At 39.9% G+C, this 23,040-nt stretch overlaps 1 protein-coding gene across 1 annotated transcript in view; it reads right to left on the reverse strand.

The window, feature by feature from the left end:
- The window catches only part of LOC128439735 (seizure protein 6), a 133,141-nt gene that overhangs the window by 18,364 nt on the left and 91,737 nt on the right, over nt 1-23,040 (reverse strand). The window contains exons 8-12 of the mRNA XM_053422125.1: nt 21,429-21,597; nt 16,081-16,247; nt 11,222-11,416; nt 10,013-10,151; nt 1,842-2,038 (exon numbers count right to left, since the gene is read on the reverse strand). Of these exons, the coding sequence (XP_053278100.1) occupies nt 1,842-2,038; nt 10,013-10,151; nt 11,222-11,416; nt 16,081-16,247; nt 21,429-21,597 (867 nt within the window). The remainder of the gene's footprint in view (nt 1-1,841; nt 2,039-10,012; nt 10,152-11,221; nt 11,417-16,080; nt 16,248-21,428; nt 21,598-23,040) is intronic.

Below are 23,040 nucleotides of genomic sequence, written 5' to 3' on the forward strand. Positions count from 1 at the left end.
GTATTGATTTTAGATTGGGACGAATTTCTGATTAATCATCTGTCCACTAAATTGGACATCATGCATCACAAGCTATATTTCAGCTATGAATAGCTAGCTATATAATTCATACTATTACTTTGTTGTTTGTTCTTGAAAATACTTAACATTTTTGGCTGTAAATCAATTTTTCAAAGTTTATTTAATAGGAATCTAATTTGCAGTTTTTAATATTATGTTGAGCTCAAGAGCACAGTGTGATTGAAAGGCCAACATGATAGGGAAGCAAATACTATCTGAGTCAAGTGAGGATGATGCTAGTGGCAGTGATGATGAATGGCTGAGGATGCAAAGAGAGCTTAGGATGTTGAGGATCCTGAGGGAGCAGAGGATGCGAAGGGAACTGAGGATGATGAGGATGCAGCGGATGAGTACATTCAGTTTGCGTCCAACCTGACAGCATGCTTTTCACATTGTTGATTCATATCGGACAACATATTCTATCGTCACGTTTTGATTGAGAGAGTGTAGACTTTTGGTACATTATTCGAATCTGGACTCTTTGGATTCTTTCCCCAAAGCACGGCCAGATAACTCTAACCCCTCAGGGCTTGTTGGCTTTGCTCTGCTCCCTGGCACACAGCTGTAGATTTGGGTTCTCTGTTTACAAGTGTAATTTGGACAAACACACCAAAGTAATTGCACTTGGACACTGAACAAGCAACAATTCTTCAACACCAGCCCATGCTGTTGTCTTGTGTTTACATTTATCTCTTGTTATGGCTTGAGCTATTGATCTTTTCTGAAGCTTTTCTTTTCCTCTGAATTAATTATCTCTAATCTGACATTGTGTGCAAACTGCCGCACTGAGGGTGGACCCTGCCAACACAAGGAACGGATTCTTATTGTTTCTTTTTGGTCCAATACTTTGTTTTGCATAACTTTCCTTTTAACTGAATGACTCTCTGATCTTGGGCTACTTATTTTATATATCAACGTGTGTTTAGTTCTCTGATGTTTTATATAGCTACTTCCATATTGCAACATACACTGCTAGTACCAGTTTGTTAATTAATTTGAGTAAATACTGAAAATAAGACATGTTTCCATGTTTCCTTTGAATATTATCATTAATTTCACTGTGAAATACAGTAAAAAAAACTGTCTGAGTCTTGTGAAAATATGGACCTCCATCTTTTGTCTTACCTCTGGGTTTAATTAAGACCAGAAAAAAAAAGCTACACACTGATAACAGTATGCTAAGGAAAGTAGACGTTAAAATGAATTCACAAAACTTCTCGTGTAAAGCAGACCCCCAGTTAATATAGATACAGTGAGGCTGAATAAGGGAATTGGCTATATCCCCCTCCCCCTTTTTGAAGGGAAGTTCCCTGAGATAACTTTAAAATCAAAAGAATCAAAATTTAAAAATGTATTATTTTCTGATAGCCAAATTTACTGTGAACATATGGATGCATTTAGGCCAAAGGTCTTCCTGTCAGGGCTGTCTGAAACTCCATATGCACTGTTATTTCCATTTTTATATTACTTTGATTTATAAACTTAAATAGATTTAAAACATTAAAGATGATCCCTCTGAATAATTTGATAATATACAGAGACAGCTGATAGTTCATTACCTCATTACCTATTATCAATATAAGTGATGAGGGATACTGACTGGGAATATTACAATTATGAGAAACTCTAAATTACTATTGACATTTGACTGTGGAATGTGTTTTTTAAATGATAGACTTTTAACAACATTTGCCCATGGTGACTACAGTGTTGTCACAGCTCTCTGTTGAGCTCATCTCTGTGTGCTGGAGTTAGCGCTGAGCACCGGCCGCATGGCTTACCAAAGAAGTGCACAACGAATCCGTTGCCGTAGCCATAGACATTTGTGGCAGGGTCCGACTGGAACTGGATTGTGATGTCCGCAGTGGAGGTGTAGAGCTTAAAGTGAGACTTCGATCCTCCATACTGACCCAACACCTTGGCTGTAAGATCGTCTCCATCATAAAAGGTCAGCAGGTCATTCTTCCCGATGTTCAACCTGAACGAAGAGAATCATTCTTTAGAATCATCTTCCTGATTCTAGGTTTTTTGATGTGCAGAAACAGATGGATACACATGCAATTCACACTCTACTCTCGCCTGACTGTTGGACTATTGAAGAGTGACATGGTCCCAATCCACAGATTACACACCATGTGCATACATAACCTGCACATGCATACATAACTCTATTGCTCATGACATGTGTTTGACAGAACATAATGTTAATGGAAACCTCATAACGTGTTCTTGCAGTTTTTGACAGTAATTGCACAAAGAGGTCAAACCAAGAGAGACTACTTCATCATTCATGAGAGGCAATGTGGTTCCCGCTCTTCAGAGGAACATGTCAGGGTATTAATGTGACGATTGACATGATGCATCTTATTGTTCATGTCATCTTACAGATAAACATTTTACTCACCCATGGAAACAGGATATTATCAAACCATCATAAAACACCTTTCTAACCGAAAATTAACTGAAACCCCCTCTTCCACCAAATTACCTCTGGCCCTTGAACCGGTTAAGGTCAGGATTCTTGGAACCTTAGTGCAACCTAGTGAACCAGTCCACGTTTCCACCAGTTTTGAGTGGAACTTCTGTATTTAATAATTCATCCATAACCAAAGCCATTGCACAATGCTCAACAGTAAAAGCCATACGGTGAATCTCACTGATTTCATATAGGTGTTGATGCAGATACTACACTCTCTACACACGCTTTTTCGAAAGATTTCTCATAGTCCGTCTTCATTGTTGCCTTCTATATCCACTCATCTGACTCACCAACTTGCCCCGTTGAAAAGCTGCAATTTATTTTCTGATTGTGAATTGGATCTCCATACTTATTGTAGTTACATCAGTAGTGAACACTCGGCCAGTCCACCAAAAATGTGTGTTTATAGGCTGCTTTGGTCAAAACAACACAAAACTATTGATGTTCAAACTCAAACAGGAAAGGAGTAGTGGTCTCCTGTATCTTCACCCATCAATCCAGCCCAATGTCGTCCTTATGCACTTTTTCACTCTAGATTCTACCTCACCTCCTCTTCTCTTCATTCGTCATAATTGTTACAGCCACTAGAGGTCACCTGATGATGACATTTAGATATTGTTCATTGTAAGCTGCTGTTCAGGCGACCAATGGGCTCTTTCCTTAACAGGACAGTCGAATATGAACATGTATGCTACTTTGCAGGTGACTCAAAGAGCACAACATTCATCCTGAATGTAATGAGCATTGAGATATGCCTCTGTGAATGATGAATGAATCAACATAATGCTGAGTAACCGCAATCGCTGTTACAGTTAAATTGTCTAAGCGCCATGTATTTGTGCTGCATACCCTGTGGAGCTGTAACTCTGTATAAAATGTCACCTGGGGATGAGCTATCCCTTTGTAGAGTACAGATTCGGAGCATGGAAGAAATGGCTAAGCCAGAATAAAGCAGTGACATGCTCTTTGCTGTTGCTAATTAATCACCAGCGGCTTCTGATAAAACTCATTAGCCAGCCTGAGATTGAGCAATTAATCACTATGGGGATGCTGGAGAATCAAAGGTTCAAGAGGCGTGGAGCGAATCGACACATTACGAAGCCTGACAAGATGAAATGTTTATTTTTGATGCTTATTTATTTATTTATTTGACCAAACAACTGGAAGAAATTACAGAAGTGTGAGTGAGGACGGGAGCAGATGAGAGCTGGAGTGGGGAGTGTTTGTCTTTTCCCAAGAAGAACCATTTATCTTTTGTCAGCTGTGGGCACATCCATACACACACACACACACACAGACAGACACACACACACACACACACACACACACACACACAGACACCCCCCCCCCACACACACACACGTAAGGACACTCAACAGACTCAATCTCAAATGGTAACTATAACCCTCTGATCTGAATATAACTTGACCCAAATGTAAACCAGGAGCAGGATTTATTTTATTTTATTTTATTTTATTTATTTATTATGTCTCCCAGGGAAGAGAGCCGGTCCTTATTTCTGCTCAAAGTTCTGACACACATGCAGTCCTGCTTTGGGAATACATGCATTTAATCAACTTCTTTTACTGCAGAAATCAGTCATGACAGGTGGGACCACGGAGTTGTCTCAGGTGGTCCCATCGGGTGTGAAGTCCTTCAGCCTACATGAACATTTAGGTAAATAAAATTAGTTTCGGGAAAGCTCTCTGTCGCCATGGTTACAAAAGCCAATACTTTTTTTGTCACTGAGAATTTTTTTATTTTATTCGTTTTCATGCCTTCTGTACTGTAAAATTATTTTATTTTATTTTGTATTCATTTATGTTTACTTTATAGGGATTCCATTGTTGTAACTGCTCCTCTCTCTCTCTCTTAAAATCCAGGGATTCAAAGTTAATTTCCATTTCCCTTTTTTTTCTGTTTTTAAATAATAAATGTGTGTATAATTCTAAAATAAAGTCATTCATGTCATTTCTAGCAAATTCTAAATCAACCCTACGGTCACCCAAATTTCCAATCTCACTGTAGCTAAGTCAAACATGCATATTTATCTTATTTCTTCTATTTTATTTAATGTGAGAGTTGTGTTCATTTCTCTACATTCCAAATAACTTTCCAACTCTGAGACGAAAAATATTCCCAACTCAGAAATTCAGTGCATTGTTGATTATTAAATGCATATAGTTTCTGAAAATCATAACTGTGTAAACCCAAGTAGTAATTGGAAAACATCCAAACAGCTTAAACACAATATAAGAATTTAATCCTACTCTTAAACTCACTGTGATAAAGCTTTTTAAAGCCTGTAGCCGGGCTTCATAAGCATGGCAAAATGAACATGGAACTCATGGTGTTCCGTGTTTGATGTTTGATCACTAGCGGATGAAACCTCCCCTGCTCAGAGAGTGGGACAGATTGAGAAATATTTTTGGCTGGTGTCAAATTTGTTGTGATTAAGCTAAACAAGGCCTTATGCGGCTCTGCAGCGCATCTGCAGAGAAAAATCAATCGCCGCCTCGATTCCCTGACACTAATCTGATTTAGTTCAATTTGTAAAAACAGGGCTGAGTTTGGCCTGGCCACCAGGAACAGCTGCCAACACATTCTCAACTATACACTTCATCACCTAGAATTTCCATCTCACAAATGTCAGACATATAAGAAGAAAATTGTTGGGAATATTTTATCTTCTTTGATTGTCTGATTGTTCCCCTGGAAATGTTGGTAAAATCCCATCACTTCAACCTCTTCACTTTCGCAAGCTGTTTAGATGAAATGTGACTTTACTGTATCATTGCTCAGCAATGTCATCAGTGTTTTCAAGTTTGAAATACATCTTCATCAAATCTTTCTGACAAGACCTGCGAAGCTGGGGTTGTCATGTTAACATCAACACCAACAATATGGAAATGAAGAGTTTATTCATTTATTTAGTCATATACCCACGTATGTACTCACACACACACACATATCGATATACAGAAGGAACAGCCCTTGCTCCACAAAAAAAGCCATAATTAAAGGTGTGGCTCTCTTTCTCCTCATCCTTGTTACCATCTAATCATTAAATCACCAGCATCCACTGACATTCCACATGTAAATTCAACTGCTGACTTCAATGGTGGCCATGTTTACTTCTGTACAACAATGTGCTATGGTCACGTGTATGTGAATTTAGGGGTGTAACCAGCTCACACTGGAATCTAATAGGGGCTGCCCTACTGCTTACACCTGCTATCACATTTGCTTTTCTGTTCAATTTACGTAAAACTAAGGATTAGAACCCTGGGAAATGTAGGACATCATTATCGTTAAGAGTCTTTTCACCCCAAAGTCGCCAGGTGCTTGCTCATTGTAGGAACGGTTGGGTTTCTCTATAATATTGCAAGGTCTCAACTCTACAACCATAAGGAATGTGCATGACATAATAAATGTTGTGATTTGGTGCCATACAAATAAGGCTGAATAAAAGTGAATTAAATTGAGGTCAATATAAAATCATCACGAGTCAGTTTAAAAAATGACACAACACAAACCACTGACATATCATTTAACTGTGTGTGGGGCAGATTGTCTCTTTAACAACACAGCCTAATTATCAAGTTAACAGTTACTGTAATTTCTTGATTTCCATTTTCATCGTAAAAGCAATGGGAAGTCTATAACCTGTGGTAGAGACAGGGATTACATTCATTTTAATCACACCTTTCACCCCCTCTTCTTTGATTTGAAGGCCATCTATAAAAGTCTTTTGATACACCACAGTGATAATGTCCCTCCTGCCATTACACAGATGGAGCAGGAGATATGAATACATCCAAGTGTGCACAGGTGTCTGTGTGGAGTGTGAGGAACTAATTCCCAGGGACCTTGTTAAAAGCCTCATATATCTCAGTACACTGTCTAACGCCGAGCTCAGGGAGAACAGCTGCTACGGATAAGCTTCATATAAATGCTGAGACAGAGGCATATGTTCAGACAGGGAGGAGGCCTTGTTCTAGATTAGAAGCTTCTCTCCATGGAAACTTCTGTTTTGCTACACTCCCATGAGCACTCTCTGGGAAACTGGACCACAGTGTGCTGACACCTCAAGTTTAGTTGCAGTTGCAGACTTTTCAATCGTTGTGTTCACAGATGGTCCTACACGCAGGGAAATCCAACCAACCCCTGAAGGTTGCCGTGTTCATCACATACCACAATACCCCTACTTTTGCATTTTACTTTTGTCATGACCTTACCTCCATTGGGCTAGGATTTTAATTTTGAATTCATAATTAAAGTGGTGGGGACACGATGGCTGAGCCAAGAGCGCTGAGTTTATCCAATGTCAATTACATTTTTTGGCCCCTATTTGCCTGTTATGTATTCATAAACATATTAATAAAATAAACAACTTGTTCCCTAGTGAAGAGAAAAACTTCCAGCTCATCCAGGCCCTGCATTAGATGATAACTCCACTTCTGCAGGCTTGACAGTTTACACTACACAATGTCACAAATCCCGATTATTTTTTATTTCACAACATATAAGTACTTGTACTCTAGTATTTCCATTTTATGCTACTTCATGCTTCTAATCTGATACATTTCAGAGTGAAATGTTGTAAGAGAGAACCAAGCTTTCACAATACTCAGCCAGTGTGACCAGGTGCATTCACCGCTGGTTGATGTTCAGTTGCGAAAGTGCAGACTTGAAATGATTCTGGGCAAAAGAAAAAACATCTGGGGCTACAGCCTCGGATGCCCAAGCCAAGCGACGCCCATGGTTTTGACTCCTTCCTAAAAAGCATCCGAACCAAACCTACATTTACACGTCTGATGAAGTTAGGTATTGTGCTTTCCTCAATAAAAAAGGAAAACTCCTGGATAGATAAACAGTTAGGTGTAGCAACTGCTGGGCATTGCTGCTTGACGCATCTCTGATGATCAGCCAGGAGTTACCCCTCACTGTTTTGCTCCTGTCATCCCAGAAAACCTCCTTGTGGGGGGGCATTAGCAGAGACATCTCACTGTCATCTCTTGCAATCTTTTTTCTTTAAAGCATCAGCCAGAAGGTACCCTCTCTCCCTCCTTGCCCAATTCATTCAAGGTCTTCTAATGCGTTGAACCCTTGACTACGGTATTCCTCAGTGTTAGGTAGTTCTTATTTAGTGTAAGAATGGATTTCTACAGGGTAGGTGGCTGTCTTCCACTTGGCCTTGTTTGCTTTTTGTTTGCTTGGGACCACAGTTTTCTTCACAGATTCCATTGCTTTGTGCCACTGCAGCAGCTGCCAATCAGTCTTTGACTTCAGGGAGGTCCAGCTAACTTTAAATTGTAACTACAATAAATCAATTCACTGTTTTTATTAATATAAACACACTGCAGACTGTGTTGGCTGTCTGAACCAAACTCAGCTCTCCAAACACTGACAAGAAGCTATTCCAAACACACAACGACATCAGGTATTACAACATGAGAGACCCACAGTTATAACACACTTGCATCTAGTTGTATATTAAACAGCTGAGAGAGAAAGTAACGTAAAAGTAATCGTGTTGGACAGGTAACCCCAGGTCATAAAAATATCCAGTAATGCACAGAATGTTGTCTGAAGGAGTGTTTCAGTCGCAAATATCGACAAATATGTGAATGTGTTCTTTGCTAGCTGCTTTTTCTCACATCAACGATTGAGCATCGTTTTAGTGCTTTATATAAGAAATTAAGAAATCACAGCTCAGTTGTGATGCTGCAAGAGATGACGTTGAATTTGTTAGACTCGTCCACTATCAATGTTGCATATGGTGAAATGGTTTAAAGGAATAGAAAAGTTTGTGATACTATGAAGGAGAGAGAGTCATAGCTTTTACTCATTTCATTATCACTACCTTTACATGGCAGGTTTGCAGAACGTGTTAATGCAACATTATGCAACTCTTCATTTCAAAACAAAAGCTTCAAAATCATTTAGATGATGCAATGACTTGTAATAGGAAGAATTCCCTCTGTTTAATTCACATATTATATAACTTTGGTGAACTGGTATGATCTCCTTCAAGACGTGCCTCACTGAATGATTGTCAGAGGCTTAACCTGCAGGAACGAGGCCCAGACAGCAAGTTCAAGAGTAATGCTGAGCAGCAGATCAGTTAACATAATACTGATATATACACTGATATCCAGTTTGGAAAGCTTGATAACATTTTATAGCCCCCTTTATTTCTGTGACTTTAAATATTTTAAAGATTGGAACACCTCTCCATTTATGTTAGACCTTGACTTTTCAGTGCTGTTGTAAATATTGTCATTATGTGCTGTGCTATTCAAGATGTTTACTGCATGTCTTTCCGGCTTGGGAGAAGGATCCCTCAGATGTGGCTCTCTTTGAGGTTTCCATGATCTTTCCCCTGTTAGTAGGGTTTTTGACAGTCTTTTCCTCACTCTTGCTGAGAGTTAAGGACAGAGGATGTCGAGCCTCGTTAAGTCCCATGAGACAAACTGTGATTTGTGAATATGGGCTATATAAATTAAACTTGAATGATTGATTGCAACAGTCCTCCCAGTTCTGAAAGCAGAGGATCCTGAAATGTACAGCCTGTTCAGCTTTTTTGATAAATGTCTTGTCTTTGATTTTGGTCTTATAGTCACACATTTGTTAGGTTTATTGTATTGTCCAAATGTTTTCACAGGGTTACTTCACCTCCACTAAAATCACCTGCTCTGCTAAATGAAAAACAGCAATTACTTATGCTGACAAGCTTTCCTTTCAAAAACCAAGAGGCAGCCATTAATCAGTGTTTCCGAACATACAACAGGAGCACAGGTTGTGTTCAGAGAAGGAGAGGGAAAGAGAGAGAGAGAGAGAGAGAGAGAGAGAGAGAGAGAGAGAGAGAGAGAGAGAGAGAGAGAGAGAGAGAAAAAAAACAAGTTTAAGACGGAACCTATGCAAATGAGTCCTTCTTAATTTGCTTGCAAATTGCAAATGATTTTCAATGGCTGACTGACTTATCGGGCTCTGACATGGCGCGGTGTGCTGTTCGGTGTCCTCACCTTGGCACTGAGATCACAGGAAACACACACTCCCCAGCTGTACAAGCGCACCCTCCACTCCACACAGCAGCCATTAGGGGAGTAGGGGAAGAACTCCCACACAAAACATCCCTGATATAATTAGTTTTCTCGGCTGCACCTAATTAACCTTTGTCTGCGTGGCACTTACGCATCCTATTCACAAGCCGAGCACCCTTTCATTAGCAGCGCGAGTTGTTTTTTTAATGTGTTTTACCAGTCATGGTGAGGTAGCTCTTTGTAATCTTCAAACTGCGACCATGGCTCTGTTTGAAGCCAGGAACTGGTGTATGCATCATCCCATGAGGTGAAGTGGGTTTTGTTTTGATTAGATTCAAAGAGCCCAAGGAGAGGGACTGCAGTGATGTGGTTCTCTGCATATCAAACGAGGCGGATCAAACTGCATATGTAGAAGGTGGATACGTACACTTGAATGTCCAGCATGATCCTCTTGTCCTCCTCGACATGGATTCCCCAGATACAGTCCTGGCCTTTATCGTAGGCTTCGGGCCAGTTAGGAGAGAGCACCACTCCAGCTGAATCTGTGATTTCGCCACTACACACAGCTGGAAGACACAAAGGTTTTAGACAAGCAACCATGAATCTTGCCATTATAAAATACAGTTTGAAATGGGTCGACATTGGATTGCAACTGCCACAATGTCAGTTTTTAGAACCCTACGGTGTAGATTGTTCATTTCGTCTAGACAGTGCTTCACATCCATTAAAGACTGAGGTATCATGGACAGCCATTTCTTTGGTTACTTTAGCTCCGAATGGAATCCGTGACAAACAGTGTAGTCGTGTCATCTCTTAGTTATGAACAGGTTTTGTGAGAAGGACAAGTCTTTTTTTGTGTTTCGTATGGATTGTTTCAATACAGTAAGTTTTTGCCAGTAAACTGCAATGCAAGTAGCCATGTACATTCTGATCTATTACTCAATATACCTGTGTAACTTACAGACACAAACACCCATTGTAAGATAAAGTCCGTCGAATTGGGACCAGACTTAACTCGCAGTTTGCTATTCACACATGCACAACGCAGCAGGAGGTTCTCTGCACAGACGCGTTCACAACAGCAACAAAACCTCCGCATTATTCAGGCAATGGGTGGTCTAGCCAGCAGTGGCAGGAAGTAACTATGTAACAGAAGTAATCCGCTGCGGAGATCAAGTGAGTTTCTTGACAATGCACAGACACCGGTGTCGGCTTTTATCACCACAAACTCTCTAGACGTTTTTTGTCGTTGTCTTCTTCGTGTGTGTCACCACTTTTCCCCCAGGAGATATTTGCTTTCTTTCATTTTATTCTGTCGTGTTAGACCCCCCCACACACACACACAAACACACACTAGCTCGCTATGATTCCAGTGCTGAATCCCCTGCTGTGCCCTCACATCGGATTCTCCTGACTTCACACATGCACCTCCCTCTGAGCAAATGAGAAGGATTTCCAGAGTTCAACGCATGTCTGAAAGCAGCTTAAGTAAAGTCATGCCTGACCTGGACTTGCAGCCCCAACAGCCCTGAGTCCTGCTTTTCAGTGAAGTATGATATAAATGCCCAAATAAAAGATCAAGGTGTAAAGAGAGTGATTACAGAAGGATGTAGGCTGAAGTCACGGATATACAGACCTCTGCAGGCGGGCTCAGTCTCATTCCATTGGGGATTGTTGGGATCCATACATTCAATGGTGACAGAGCCTTGCTCCAGAGTATAGCCAGGGTCACAGGCAAACTCCACCACAGCTCCCACTGCCCAACTGTTGTCACTACTGGTCAGGTTACCATACTTCACGAAGGGCTCGTAGCAGTGGCCTGCTGCAAAGGCTGTGGAGACAAGGTGCAAAGACTTTTTCAGTGGTGGAAAAGAATGAAATTTTACCAATTAGCAAAAGAAAAGCTGCATCTATCCGGTGAGTTAATTTGAGTTGGTGCGACAGTCAAACATACAGCAATGAATATGGATGATAAATGTTTGAGATAATTGTGAGATAAATTTAGTTATTGCTGTAGCAATGGTCCAAACTGAAATATACAAGATTTTTGGGATGGATTGAAATTAACTTGGGTACAGTTACAGGTGTTAAGATTGCCCAAAGCCTGGTTTTGACATGCATGGTTCCCAGAGGTTGAACCATAGGCTAATACATGTGTGATTCACAAGCCCCAGCTCTTCTCTCTTTTCAAAGCTAATTTGACCATGTGACCACACTCTATTAAAATGGTAACTATTGGTACAATGTACTTTGCCTGCCATGCAACTTGCATTTCCCCCAACCTCACTACTTATACCTACATGCGCTGCACTCACAGAGCGGCAATTAATATAGCATAACTTAAATCCTCTGCTGAAGATGTACCAGTTGTACCAGCGGTGAAAGTGTGATTAATGTTAATAGCGAAATAAATAAAGCTATGGCTTCAAGTACTGAGTATTGTGAATTATTATTTACTCTACCGTTTAACTGCCAATCTCACATATACCATAGTTTCAGTAGAAGAACATAATCCCCCAATGTGTCCTAGCTACATTTCCAAATTGTTGTTGAATTAAATGGAAAAGAGGCAGTTGCAGTTAGAAAAGGCTAATGCTCATGATTGATGTTATCGGTTTGCCAAATTAAGAATGGCTTGTCAGGAGAAAGTAGGGACTATCAAATCTGCTGGAGACAAGCAAAACAGCGTTACGTCCTGTTAATGGCCTTAATGAGATCCAGTGGAAATATGCACGGTTGCTCCCTTTGGACCTAATCCCATTGGTAGCAGTGAATTGGAGGTCTAATCAGATTACCCTGATTGTATTTCCAAGTGGTCCTCGCGGACTGGAGACAAGGCTCTTATCTGATGGCGAGTGCTCAGACAAATGTGAGAACAAAAGATAAGAGAAGCTATGTGCTATCTCACCCTGACAATGTTGCTGGAAACTCATTGTAAAATACATCATATGGATTTTAATGCATAATATTATGCTGGTGGGATCTGCAAGTTCATATTGCGCACCTGAAAGACCCATGGCTCTTTTATTCACAAGCTCCATTACAACAAAACTAACAGATATGAGAGAAAAGGCAATAAAGAGACGTACCTTCCAACAGCCAAGGAAGCATTTAAATGAACCTATAATGTTTATTGCCAAAATTACTACTAGCAATGAAAGCAGTAATGAAAATAAAACTCTTCTGATGAAAGGATTTCGTAATGGGGCTTTTGTTCTGGCGAAATCTGTTATTGTCCTCTCTTTTTTTCCAAGTGGGAGATATAAAGGTTTATAGAGAGTTGTGTTGCGTGACATCTGTCTCACTCTATCACACTGAGACATGGTGGTTGCTCTTTCATCATTCTTAGCTTCATCCAGGATAGCTCCCCCTGGACCAAATTAGGATTTTAAACTGAAAGTGGCATGGTTCTGGGGGTGGCAGTTTTGGTCTGTTGATCCACAACTTGGTTCAAAATGAAATATCTGAACAACTTTTGTTTGACTTGCAATACATTTTTGTGCAGACATTCCTGGTCCTGAGGAAATGAATCCTGCGGACTGGTGCACCCCTGCCTTTTCTGCACCGTGACATTGACATTTGTGGTTTACATTAACACATTTTGTCAATCCTGGATGGATTACCTTGATATTTGCTACAGACCTTCATGTTTCACAGACAATCTATTCTAATGACTTTGGTGTCTTTTCTGCTAATGCCATATACGTTTGACATTTTCATTCTTATTGAAATATCTCCACAACTATTGGATTGATTGTTTGAATGTGCTCCTTAGGAGTGAATTCTAAAAACTCCCAGTGCTATCATCAGGTCAAAGATCCTTTTCTCCAATACTTTGGTTTATGACTAAATACCCCCTTAACTTTATTCCCACCAGCCCCAGTTGTACATTTTAAAAATAATTAGCAAATAGCTGAACAGATTAAACTTAAAGTGAAGCCTCACAGAGCTGTCAGCATAGCTGTAGACTCTTATTCTTACAACCAGCCTAGAGCCAGACAAACCTCGGTCACATGTAAGGGAAGTGTCTTTGACAATTTAAGACTAATGCAGATGTCGTTATCACTTACAGCTCCCACATTTCTTAAATAGCAAATGCACTTGCACTCATCTGAGCTCTTTGTTGCTGTTGCATTTTTGTTGTACATATATATATGTTTTTGGATTGACATAGAAAGATATTATGGTCATATGAAGACATCTACACGTTTTTCAGTGTGAAAATGTGCCCTGCAGTCTTTCCTGTGGATCAAGAGGTAGGTAGTGAAAACCCTGTATTCACACGTTTTGTTGGCTCTCTTCTTATACTAAACCAAACGGCCTCGTTCACATTAACGTTCTCTTTTTTATCTCCGCTACACTATACTCAAGTCAGATTGTTTTACTCGGAAAGTCGGACGAACACCACCACCCCAAAGTTCATTGTGTGGAAATATTTGCAGTTTGTTAACACAAGTGATAATGAAATTAGAATTACTATCTGAGTATAATGAACAGTCTCGCCTGTACTGATTGCCCTTCTTTAGTTCGGTTTACGTTTCGATCAATATAGTGCCTACCGTCTAGTTGTGAGCATTTATACTTGTGCACTGTTATGTGTTATAAATTAAATAATCCCTCTGCCTTTATTTGGGTGTTTCTTAATATTTATTTTCTCAGAGAAATATGAAGCCACCAGTTGGAGCATGATTGAAATCCATGCAGAGGAAATTCCTACAAGCCACAAGCTGACTTTTAATATGTTTAGGACGTTTGTACTTTGTGGATCAGTGGAAGAAAACTGCTAATATCAGTTGACGTCACAACGTACAGATGTACTTTATGTTTCTGTATGTTGAAAAACACCTCAAGCTGTCCTTTCAAAAGTGGTACTCAAAATTTGCCATTTTTACCTTCTCCTCCTCTCCATAGGATGTTTTTCCATTTACTTAAATAGCATTACTGCAATGGCTCTACTCTTAGCTAGCTTCATTGTTTACTAAATGGATAAGATTCTTTAGACATCAGTCTTAATGGCAAACCCAAGTTTACAAGATACAATGTCACAAAGTTTCAGCAGGTGTCATAGGAAACGTCCTTTAAACCATGGCCTTGTCTGTATTTCACAGTGGAATCATATGACCCATAAGCATGTTGGCAGGGCCATTTGACACTATGTTGAACAATATATACTTACAAGACTTAGATACCGATATACTTCCATAAACATCCTTAACTTTGGGGTTCTGCTAATATCCGGATGTGATATGTTTGACTGCATTACGCTGGCGGGCAGTGGAATAGTTTACAAACTTCATGGTGATCTGTAATGTCAAACTATAAATAAAGGGAGATAGGAGGGCGGACATATAGTGTTCTGTGGAGTTTACAGCAGTGTGGGAAATTAAGGGTTAGGGAGGGTGAATGGGTTTGACACTGAAGTTAAATATTGTTGACAGCTCTGCAGAAAGTAAGTAGTCTAAACCGACCTTTCAACTGAGATTATTGTATGGAGGCAAAGAGAGCGGTAAGGTTATAAGCAAGTGAATATCTATAATTGCGACATTTGACCCCTACCAAAATTGTAAAGAGGAAATTTTGCACTGGTTTATAAAGCATTTATACTATATTTTTGAATATTTATCAGATTGTTAGAGGAAAAGACCCTTGAATTTATTGTTTGAATTTGTGATACAATCTATATTCTTACCATCCTTGCTTTGATTCTATATTACTTTGCTGGAGGAGATAATGAATAACTTTACCCACTTCATTTAACCTGCATATGACACATCATAGCAATGTAATACAATTAGAAGATGTTTGAATTAACTTTCCGAACCATATAATTATGAGACAAATGTCAGAATCTGAATTGATTTTAGCATATTAGAATAGATTATTTATAATTAAATCAAGACAGTGAGGCAGCTGGAATCACTGAATGAGCCGAGAGAGATGAGCTGTACTTTCACTCCTACGTAAAGTCTCCCTTCAATACTACATGTAGCTCCCCATAGAGACACCTCTGACAAAACACCACAGTCTTCTTCAGCTCCGCTCTTCATATTCCTCTCTCCAACTGATTTTTCTTTTGGCCGTTTGAAAGGCACCTTTCACTGCTGCAGTGCAGCACTTTTAGAGGCTATATTGGCCTTGATTAAATGGATTTCATCATCATTGGAACTCCTGACCTCCATTCACCAGTCAGCAGCTCCATCCATTCACCGCAGTTAGCTTTTACACTACATTCTTTTGAAGGTCTTTGTTCATTATGCTGTTTAACTGCTAATTCACTGACAATCTCCTGCAGGCCAAAGTTTCTGACTTATGCTGAGGTGTTCTGGGCCTTAGGAAATTAGCTGACATCTTTTCTATGAACTCCCTTTTTGTGTTTAACGGAGAATTAATTCAGATGATCTGCTGTCTTCTCCATGTTTTTATGATTTGTGACATAAAGCACAAGCCCTCTCTCACATTATACACGCTGTGTCCCCACATAGTACTAAAGCTTACCTTGGTATCGGATGGCGATGCCAGTGGATGTGCCTGTAGCGTCTGTAGTCAGCTCAATGAATAGATGTCTGGACGAGCTGAGTAAACCTTCATTAGGCAGATACTCCACCTCATAGGAATCATACAGGGCAGCTGCATCTATGCTGTTACCGTTCTTGATCAGCACCCTAGAAGAGAAGGAGCAACGAATCATGAGCAGGGATCATCCTGGGATTTCTGTCTCAGCCCTTTGTTGACCATTCTGTCTCTGCCTCCTGTCATACTCCACCGGCCCACCGTACCTCCTCATCCCAGGTCCACCTGCTCACCTGTTTCCTAATCCATTCCAATCACTGAAACTTATTCATTCATTTTCCACTGGTTTCCTGTATTTATTGGGTGTTTCTTTCCAACTTAAAGTGGATGAAGATCTGTCCTTACTCTACCTCTGATTGGCTAACTCTGCTGTTTTTCCATAACGCTAGCTCAATCAGAGTCAAGGTAGGGACAGGTATTTGCCCAATGCAGGCAAACAAAGAAATTAAAAAAATTAAAAAATTAAGCCAAGCTCCGTGACCTTGCGCTTTTGAAAACGTTTTAAGCTGGAGTCTTTGCAGAAGTGATCAAGGAGTGGAGCCACCAAAACATTTCAACAATCAGAAATCTATTTCAGCTGTCACCTTGGTTTTGTTGCATCAAATAACTACTTAAAACCAAACTTTTAAGAGAAAACTAAACAGTGGAACTTACACGAATGTGATAAGAAAATCCTAAAATAACAGAAACCATCTTTTGAAACAAATATTTGGCTTTTATGGTGAATTTGGGTAATTTGGGATATTGGGTAATGTGGGACACCTGAATTCCTGTCTGTTTATTTCCATTTTTAACAAAATCTTGTCAACTTTAACTACTACTTAATGTTAAGGATATAAATCTGTTATAAATAAGAGTAAATGTTTCTAATTGTTATTAAATATATGTTTGTGGTGTATTTAATAAACACAATATGCATTGAGTTGTTTAAAATGTGTGTTTATTTAAAAAAAAATTGTTTAGGCGTCCTACTTTATCAAACGTGGTTGATAATGTGGGACAGCATGCTTTGGGTAATTTGGGACAGTTCTTTAAATTCTCTAAATGGGGGAAATATGCATTAAGGGACTTCCTGAAGTTAAACAAATAAATATAAATCATCATATTACCATACTTTCATATGGCAGGTGTTGTGTGTGGTTGAAAAAAATAAGAAAACCCAAGTGTAATTACTACTGAATTGTACAAAATCTCAACATAAATGTATGATTCAAAAGAAAATGTGGATCCAAACATTTGATCATGAAAAATTTAGAGATTTCCAAAAATATGATTGGTTCCCTGCAGTGCCCCATCCATCGACCATTTTTGACAGACCGATAGAAAGTGCTAAAAACAAAACCTTCCTGACATCAGAAGGAGCTTTTGTGAAGGAACCTTGTCACTGCTCACTGAGAAAAAATTGTTTCAAGTGTCAGTTTGCGTTGAAGAAAGGTTGCAGAGTAGATAACTGATATGGCACAAGACACTGATATATCATTGAAGGACATCTCAATATGTGTTCAGTCCTCTCTGGTCTACAACGAAATAACAGACATAACAAATACCATCCAAATTGTAAAGTTTTGCATTTGATCACTTCCGAGTTTGATACGAGGGAGGAACTTCTGTGTTTGTAAGTCAGGTATGGTACTACCACAGGCGCATCATCATCATCATCATCTTCATCATCATTACCCTCTGACATCACCAGAGAGAGGCAGATCTAGCCATCGCTTTTGCAGTGTGATGTATGTGTACAATAATTTAATATGTTATGTCATGGACATTATAAAAAATGATTTGCCAAAAAGCCTCCCAACCCCTGGTTTAGAATCTCCCTTCCATTTTTTTCAATTAAGATGTGGAGAGCTTGACCAGATATAGATAAACCTGGACTGATTCTTGAACTAACCCATTAATGATAATTTTGTACAACCTGTGAAGGTGTCAGGCTTGTAAAGATGCACTCAGAATTCTGCTGATGTTAAACTCCATGGCAGACATCTGTGACCTAGCTGATACTTAATGTTTGATTGCCATCTGCACCTGAAGCAGTCACTGTTCATCCTCTGCATGTCACAGCCCTCCGCCAGCAGCAGCAGCCGCAGCAGCCTCCACCCACTGCTCTGTTCCTTCATGGTTCCCCACAGAGGTCTGCATTGATCTCTCCCTGCTCTGCCTGTGATGACTTAAGTTATTCTTCTCAGGTAGCAGTGAAACAACACAACAGAGTCTTGGTGTCAATCTTAAATCTATATTTACATTTCTATTAACAGTGACTGAACTGATCTGAATGTCAAAATATTCTTCCTTTTTGTTTTGTATACTCTGAAGGGGTGAACAGTTTTGTTTTCCCCCTTGTTTAGTGAGGAAACAAAATTCGTTGTGATTCCGCAAAAAATACTTGATCTGGATCAGAGGCAGCTCTTGCTACTGATTTCCCTCTTGCGACATGTTGCTGTTTTTACCTCATTACCGAAAAACTGTTTAATGACAAACAGAGGAGCTTGCTTAACACAGCCCGGGGTGCTGTGAAAGCTGTCAGTCAGACTCTGATACAGACTAAACAAGCAAAACAACACAGTCTGAAAAGATGGGTCTTGCTCTTTGATGTGGTAAACAGCAATCCAACAATTTCTGTTGGCAAGATTTTTTATTATCTGGGGGCGCTATCACCTATTGCTTCTCACGTGCCAAGGTAGCCGACCTAGTTGAACTCATTCCTACTCTTACTGACCTGTGCAGATTTGCAAGATTTGGCATTGTCGCTGGCCCCATTCCAACAATAAAAAAAAAAAGTTTTAGATGACTTTTCAGTCTCCACCACTGGTTAAGATTCTTCTGCTCTGTAACATGATTTGAATCCATGTCAAACTTTAAGTACTTATGGACTAATCTGAGTCTTCACAGAGCAGATTGTGTGCATCCTAATGAAAGGGAGACAAAGCCGCTGACTGCTAATTCGTATCCAGTTTATAGCTTTTAACTTGTCCTGCACCACGACAAACCTGATCTAGACCTTTGTGTCTCCCACTATAGCATCAAGCCCTAACAGTGTCGGCCTCACGCACATAAACACACACGTCTCCAAAAAACTACAGACATCCTAGGCTTTACTGTGCCACTGTTGACAATTGTAGTTATTCTGCAAACTATTAAAAAAGTTGCACTCATCGATGTCACATCCCGCTTCAGCACAACTTTTGTTGTTAAGGACGTAGATCTCTAAGGTTTGATTGTATTCTACACCTAAGCTTCACCCCACTTTGCCACTTTTTCCAGTTTTATCAAGTAAAACTACTCATCAAGACTAGAAAAGCTCTATAAATATGGTCATGATTAATGTCAGGTCCTTCTCATGTCTGTGTGATCACCAGAGAAGATACATTAACAGCTGAGGTACACTCATGGGCTGCAATAAATAGCTCTCAGTGATGCTTTTCACCATGTCAACCAGGCAGCGCTGATAATGCTGGAGGATATCATTAAAACTGTGAATGAGGCTCATAGGACTTCACAAATGAGACACAGCTGTATCCATAGAGCACCAGGAGCACATGGGGATTGAACCTAGGATTAGAGGACACCCCACTCTTCCTCCTGAGCCACAGCTGCCCACTTCAACTTTACTCCACTGGGCTGAGTGGAAAAAGCTGCCAACTCAAACGGATGCAGAACTAAAAGGAAGGAATGTTTCCCCTTACTCCAGAGTTCAGTTAGAGAAAAATATGATTAGTAAATTGGTGCATTTACTCTTGGAGCTAGAATTCCATCAAAAATGTCAGGGATGATGGTGTTTTTCAGTTATGTTTATCTGATCAAACTTTCACTTCTAAAGTCATTGAGGCAGATTGTAAAGGGAAACCAAAACATCAGATGGTTAACGAGAAATCACTGACATAAGGAGACAGCCCGTGCCAGCTCTCTGTCTTCACAAACGTCCTGATCTTTTTCAGTTTCCTCAGAGCTGTCCAGATGTCTCCTCAGATCTGAGCTCTACACTTGTAGCAGGAGCAGTTATGGGCTGGTATACAAACTGGATTATTCAGCTAATTTCGCCCCTGTGGTATCTCTTCTCAGTCCTCTCTAATGACAGCCCCGTGCTGCTTAAATGACACAGCAGTCATTGCCATGAGCTCACAGCCAGTAGTCATTAAATCCCCCCCCACTGAAAACATTCACTGCAGATAATTTTCCAGAGTTCATATTTTTAGGTTGTATTTTCTTTGTCAATGTGTAAATCTTTAAACCTGCTATAACTGACTGATATCATATATTTACCATCACCTTTTCCCGTATGGCGAACTTCTGTCCAAACAATTTACACGTCTAATAGGTTCACAGCAACATTATCATTCACATTCACATTCTCATTGTATTTAGCAAATTAGAAAACTAAAGTGAACAATTCGGTCTCTTACAGCTCTCTTTTTGCTCTCCATTAATTCCTGGAGGGAACATCAGCTGCTAAATGTTAGACTATTTTCAGTCGTTAGTTTCTCACGGTCTCTCTGCCATTTGGCGTCGAGCAGGTGTGGAGTGCGTTTTTCAGAGCTAAACAGTGAGGTGTAACTCCAGCACTCTGAAAATCCGAAGAGCTCTAGATTCAGGCGATAATTCACTTGTGGGTCCAGCACAAAGAGAGACCCTTTTCACATTGCCATTTGTTACATTGTTATTATAGAATTCAACTTTCAGCAACTTTTATTCAAATCAATCTTTATTTCAATTTGTTCAGTCAGCGAGACTGCTAGTGAGATTCTACTAAGTAGTAGACCAGAACCACCATGTTCACATATTGACTGCTAACCCGAAGCTCTCCCTGATTGGTTATTTAAATAAAAAACGTAATTAACCTATTAGAAAATAGAAACACAATGTGGACAATGTACTTCCTGTTGCAAATACTACAGATGTGTCATTTTAGAAGATTTTCATTTCAAATTCCATTGACTTTAATCCTGTATATTTAGACTTTGTTTCCACATCCTCGCGTTTCATCAATATTGTTCTAAATATTTTGCATATCTCATGTCACATTGATGGTCTTTTAAGACAGGGTGTGATTGTGTATTCATTTTGTTATGTACTTTTATATCTTTTACATGTTTTGAGGGTCTTTTGTGATAACATTTTCGAAGTTTGATAAACGCAAATACATTTTGGTGCACAGTCTTACACGTGTTTTATGTTTACATGGGGCGACAATGTCAACCAAGACCAAATTGGCTCATTATGTCCAAACCGTCCTTGTGTAAAAACTCAATGTAAAAACTCAATGTCCTGCTTACCGATCGTCATCCTCGGCCAGTGCCACCTTCTCAAAGTGAATGTGAAGTCTTTGGGCCCCGGGAGCCTCCAGCAGCCAGTGGCACGTCAGGTTGTTGCTGTAGTTGCTGGGAAAACCAGGAGAGATGATCCGACCCACTGTGACGTTCGTGATCACACCACCACAGGCAGCTGAGAGAGCAGGAGGAGAAGCAGAACGGCTATTTTAACGACAATGAATGTCAAACACATATTCACGAGCTGGTGCTGAGACCATCCCGCCCCTATTAACCTGCTGATAACAGGTTCACCTCATCTGCCTGGATGAAACTCTTAAGTCAGTTTAGACAAAGAGGAGGTGTCTTGGTTGCTCCACGCTGATCCTCGAGCTGTTTAGATTCACCTGTCATTCACTTCTATGCTGCTGTCTCTCAAGTGCTGTTGACTTTCTGTCAGCACTTCCTGCACATGTTTCACAAAGAAGGGCCTACTGGGAACAGTGGAGTCTTTCAGCTGCCGAGAGGCTTTAATGCAGAATGCTTGTGCAGGAAGTGTTGCAACAGTAACAAAAACAGACAAAATGGAAGAAACTAGAACAAAATTGTGAAGACAGAGAGTATTTGTGTTTATAAAATGGATTCTGACACTTTCGTCATACTGATGGGATTTCTGTGGAAATGTACAATTCTATGTAGCAAGGTAAGAGGATGTCAAGTTTATGTGTGAGTCTGTGTGTGTGTGTGCTATAATTTGTTAGACAGTGAATCTCAATGAAAGTAAGAACAAAAATGAAAATGAAAATGAATCTACAAAAAATTACTGTTTACTTTTAATTGAGGAAACCAATAAGCAAGGTGAGAAATAAAAGAGATAGTATCTGATTTATTAACACATACAGAAAATATATTTGCAGCGATAGAAAGGTGTTTGTGTGTGTGTGTCTGTGTGTGTGTGTGTGTTTGTGTGTCTGTCCCAGCTGATCAGGTCAAGGTTACTCGTGCAGACAAAGCTTAATTAAAGCAGAGCAAGAAGAGTAAACCCAGTGGCATCTTGCCCAGATTTCAGTAATCACACCTCAATACACCTTCTTTATGCTCTGACGCCCACACAAATACATACACACAAACACACACACAAGCACATACACAATCAAGATGGCAAAGATACAGATGCACAGCCACACAAACCCCCTCTTAGAAATGGCTCTCAGAGGCTTATTTCCTGTGCTGCGAATCAGAGTTGATCCGAGTGGTCAGGAGCAAAATTGTCACTTATTATTCATCAGCCAGCCCCATCAGAGCAGATAAAGAAAAGAAAAAAAACATTCATCATCCACACAGTCCTGTGGGAGTCCAGGTCTGTCTATCTCTATGGTTGTCATGCAAAAGGACTAGAAGGTCCAATAGATAACTCTTGGCTGCAAAAAAAAAGAAAATAAACAAAGAGACAGAAAAGAGAAAAAAAAAAAAAAAATACTATTGATGGGAATTGTGCGGAAAGCTGGCATAGAGGGGCTGGAACACAGAAAACCGTTTAAATGAGAAAACCAATATTGAAATGAGTAGAAAAAGCCCATCGGGTCTGAACAAAAACAGATGTCCAAGGCTCCAATGATCAGGCTTACTAACAACAAAA

The sequence above is a fragment of the Pleuronectes platessa genome, chromosome 5 (assembly GCF_947347685.1).
Source record: "Pleuronectes platessa chromosome 5, fPlePla1.1, whole genome shotgun sequence".
In the NCBI taxonomy this organism is placed as follows: domain Eukaryota; kingdom Metazoa; phylum Chordata; class Actinopteri; order Pleuronectiformes; family Pleuronectidae; genus Pleuronectes; species Pleuronectes platessa.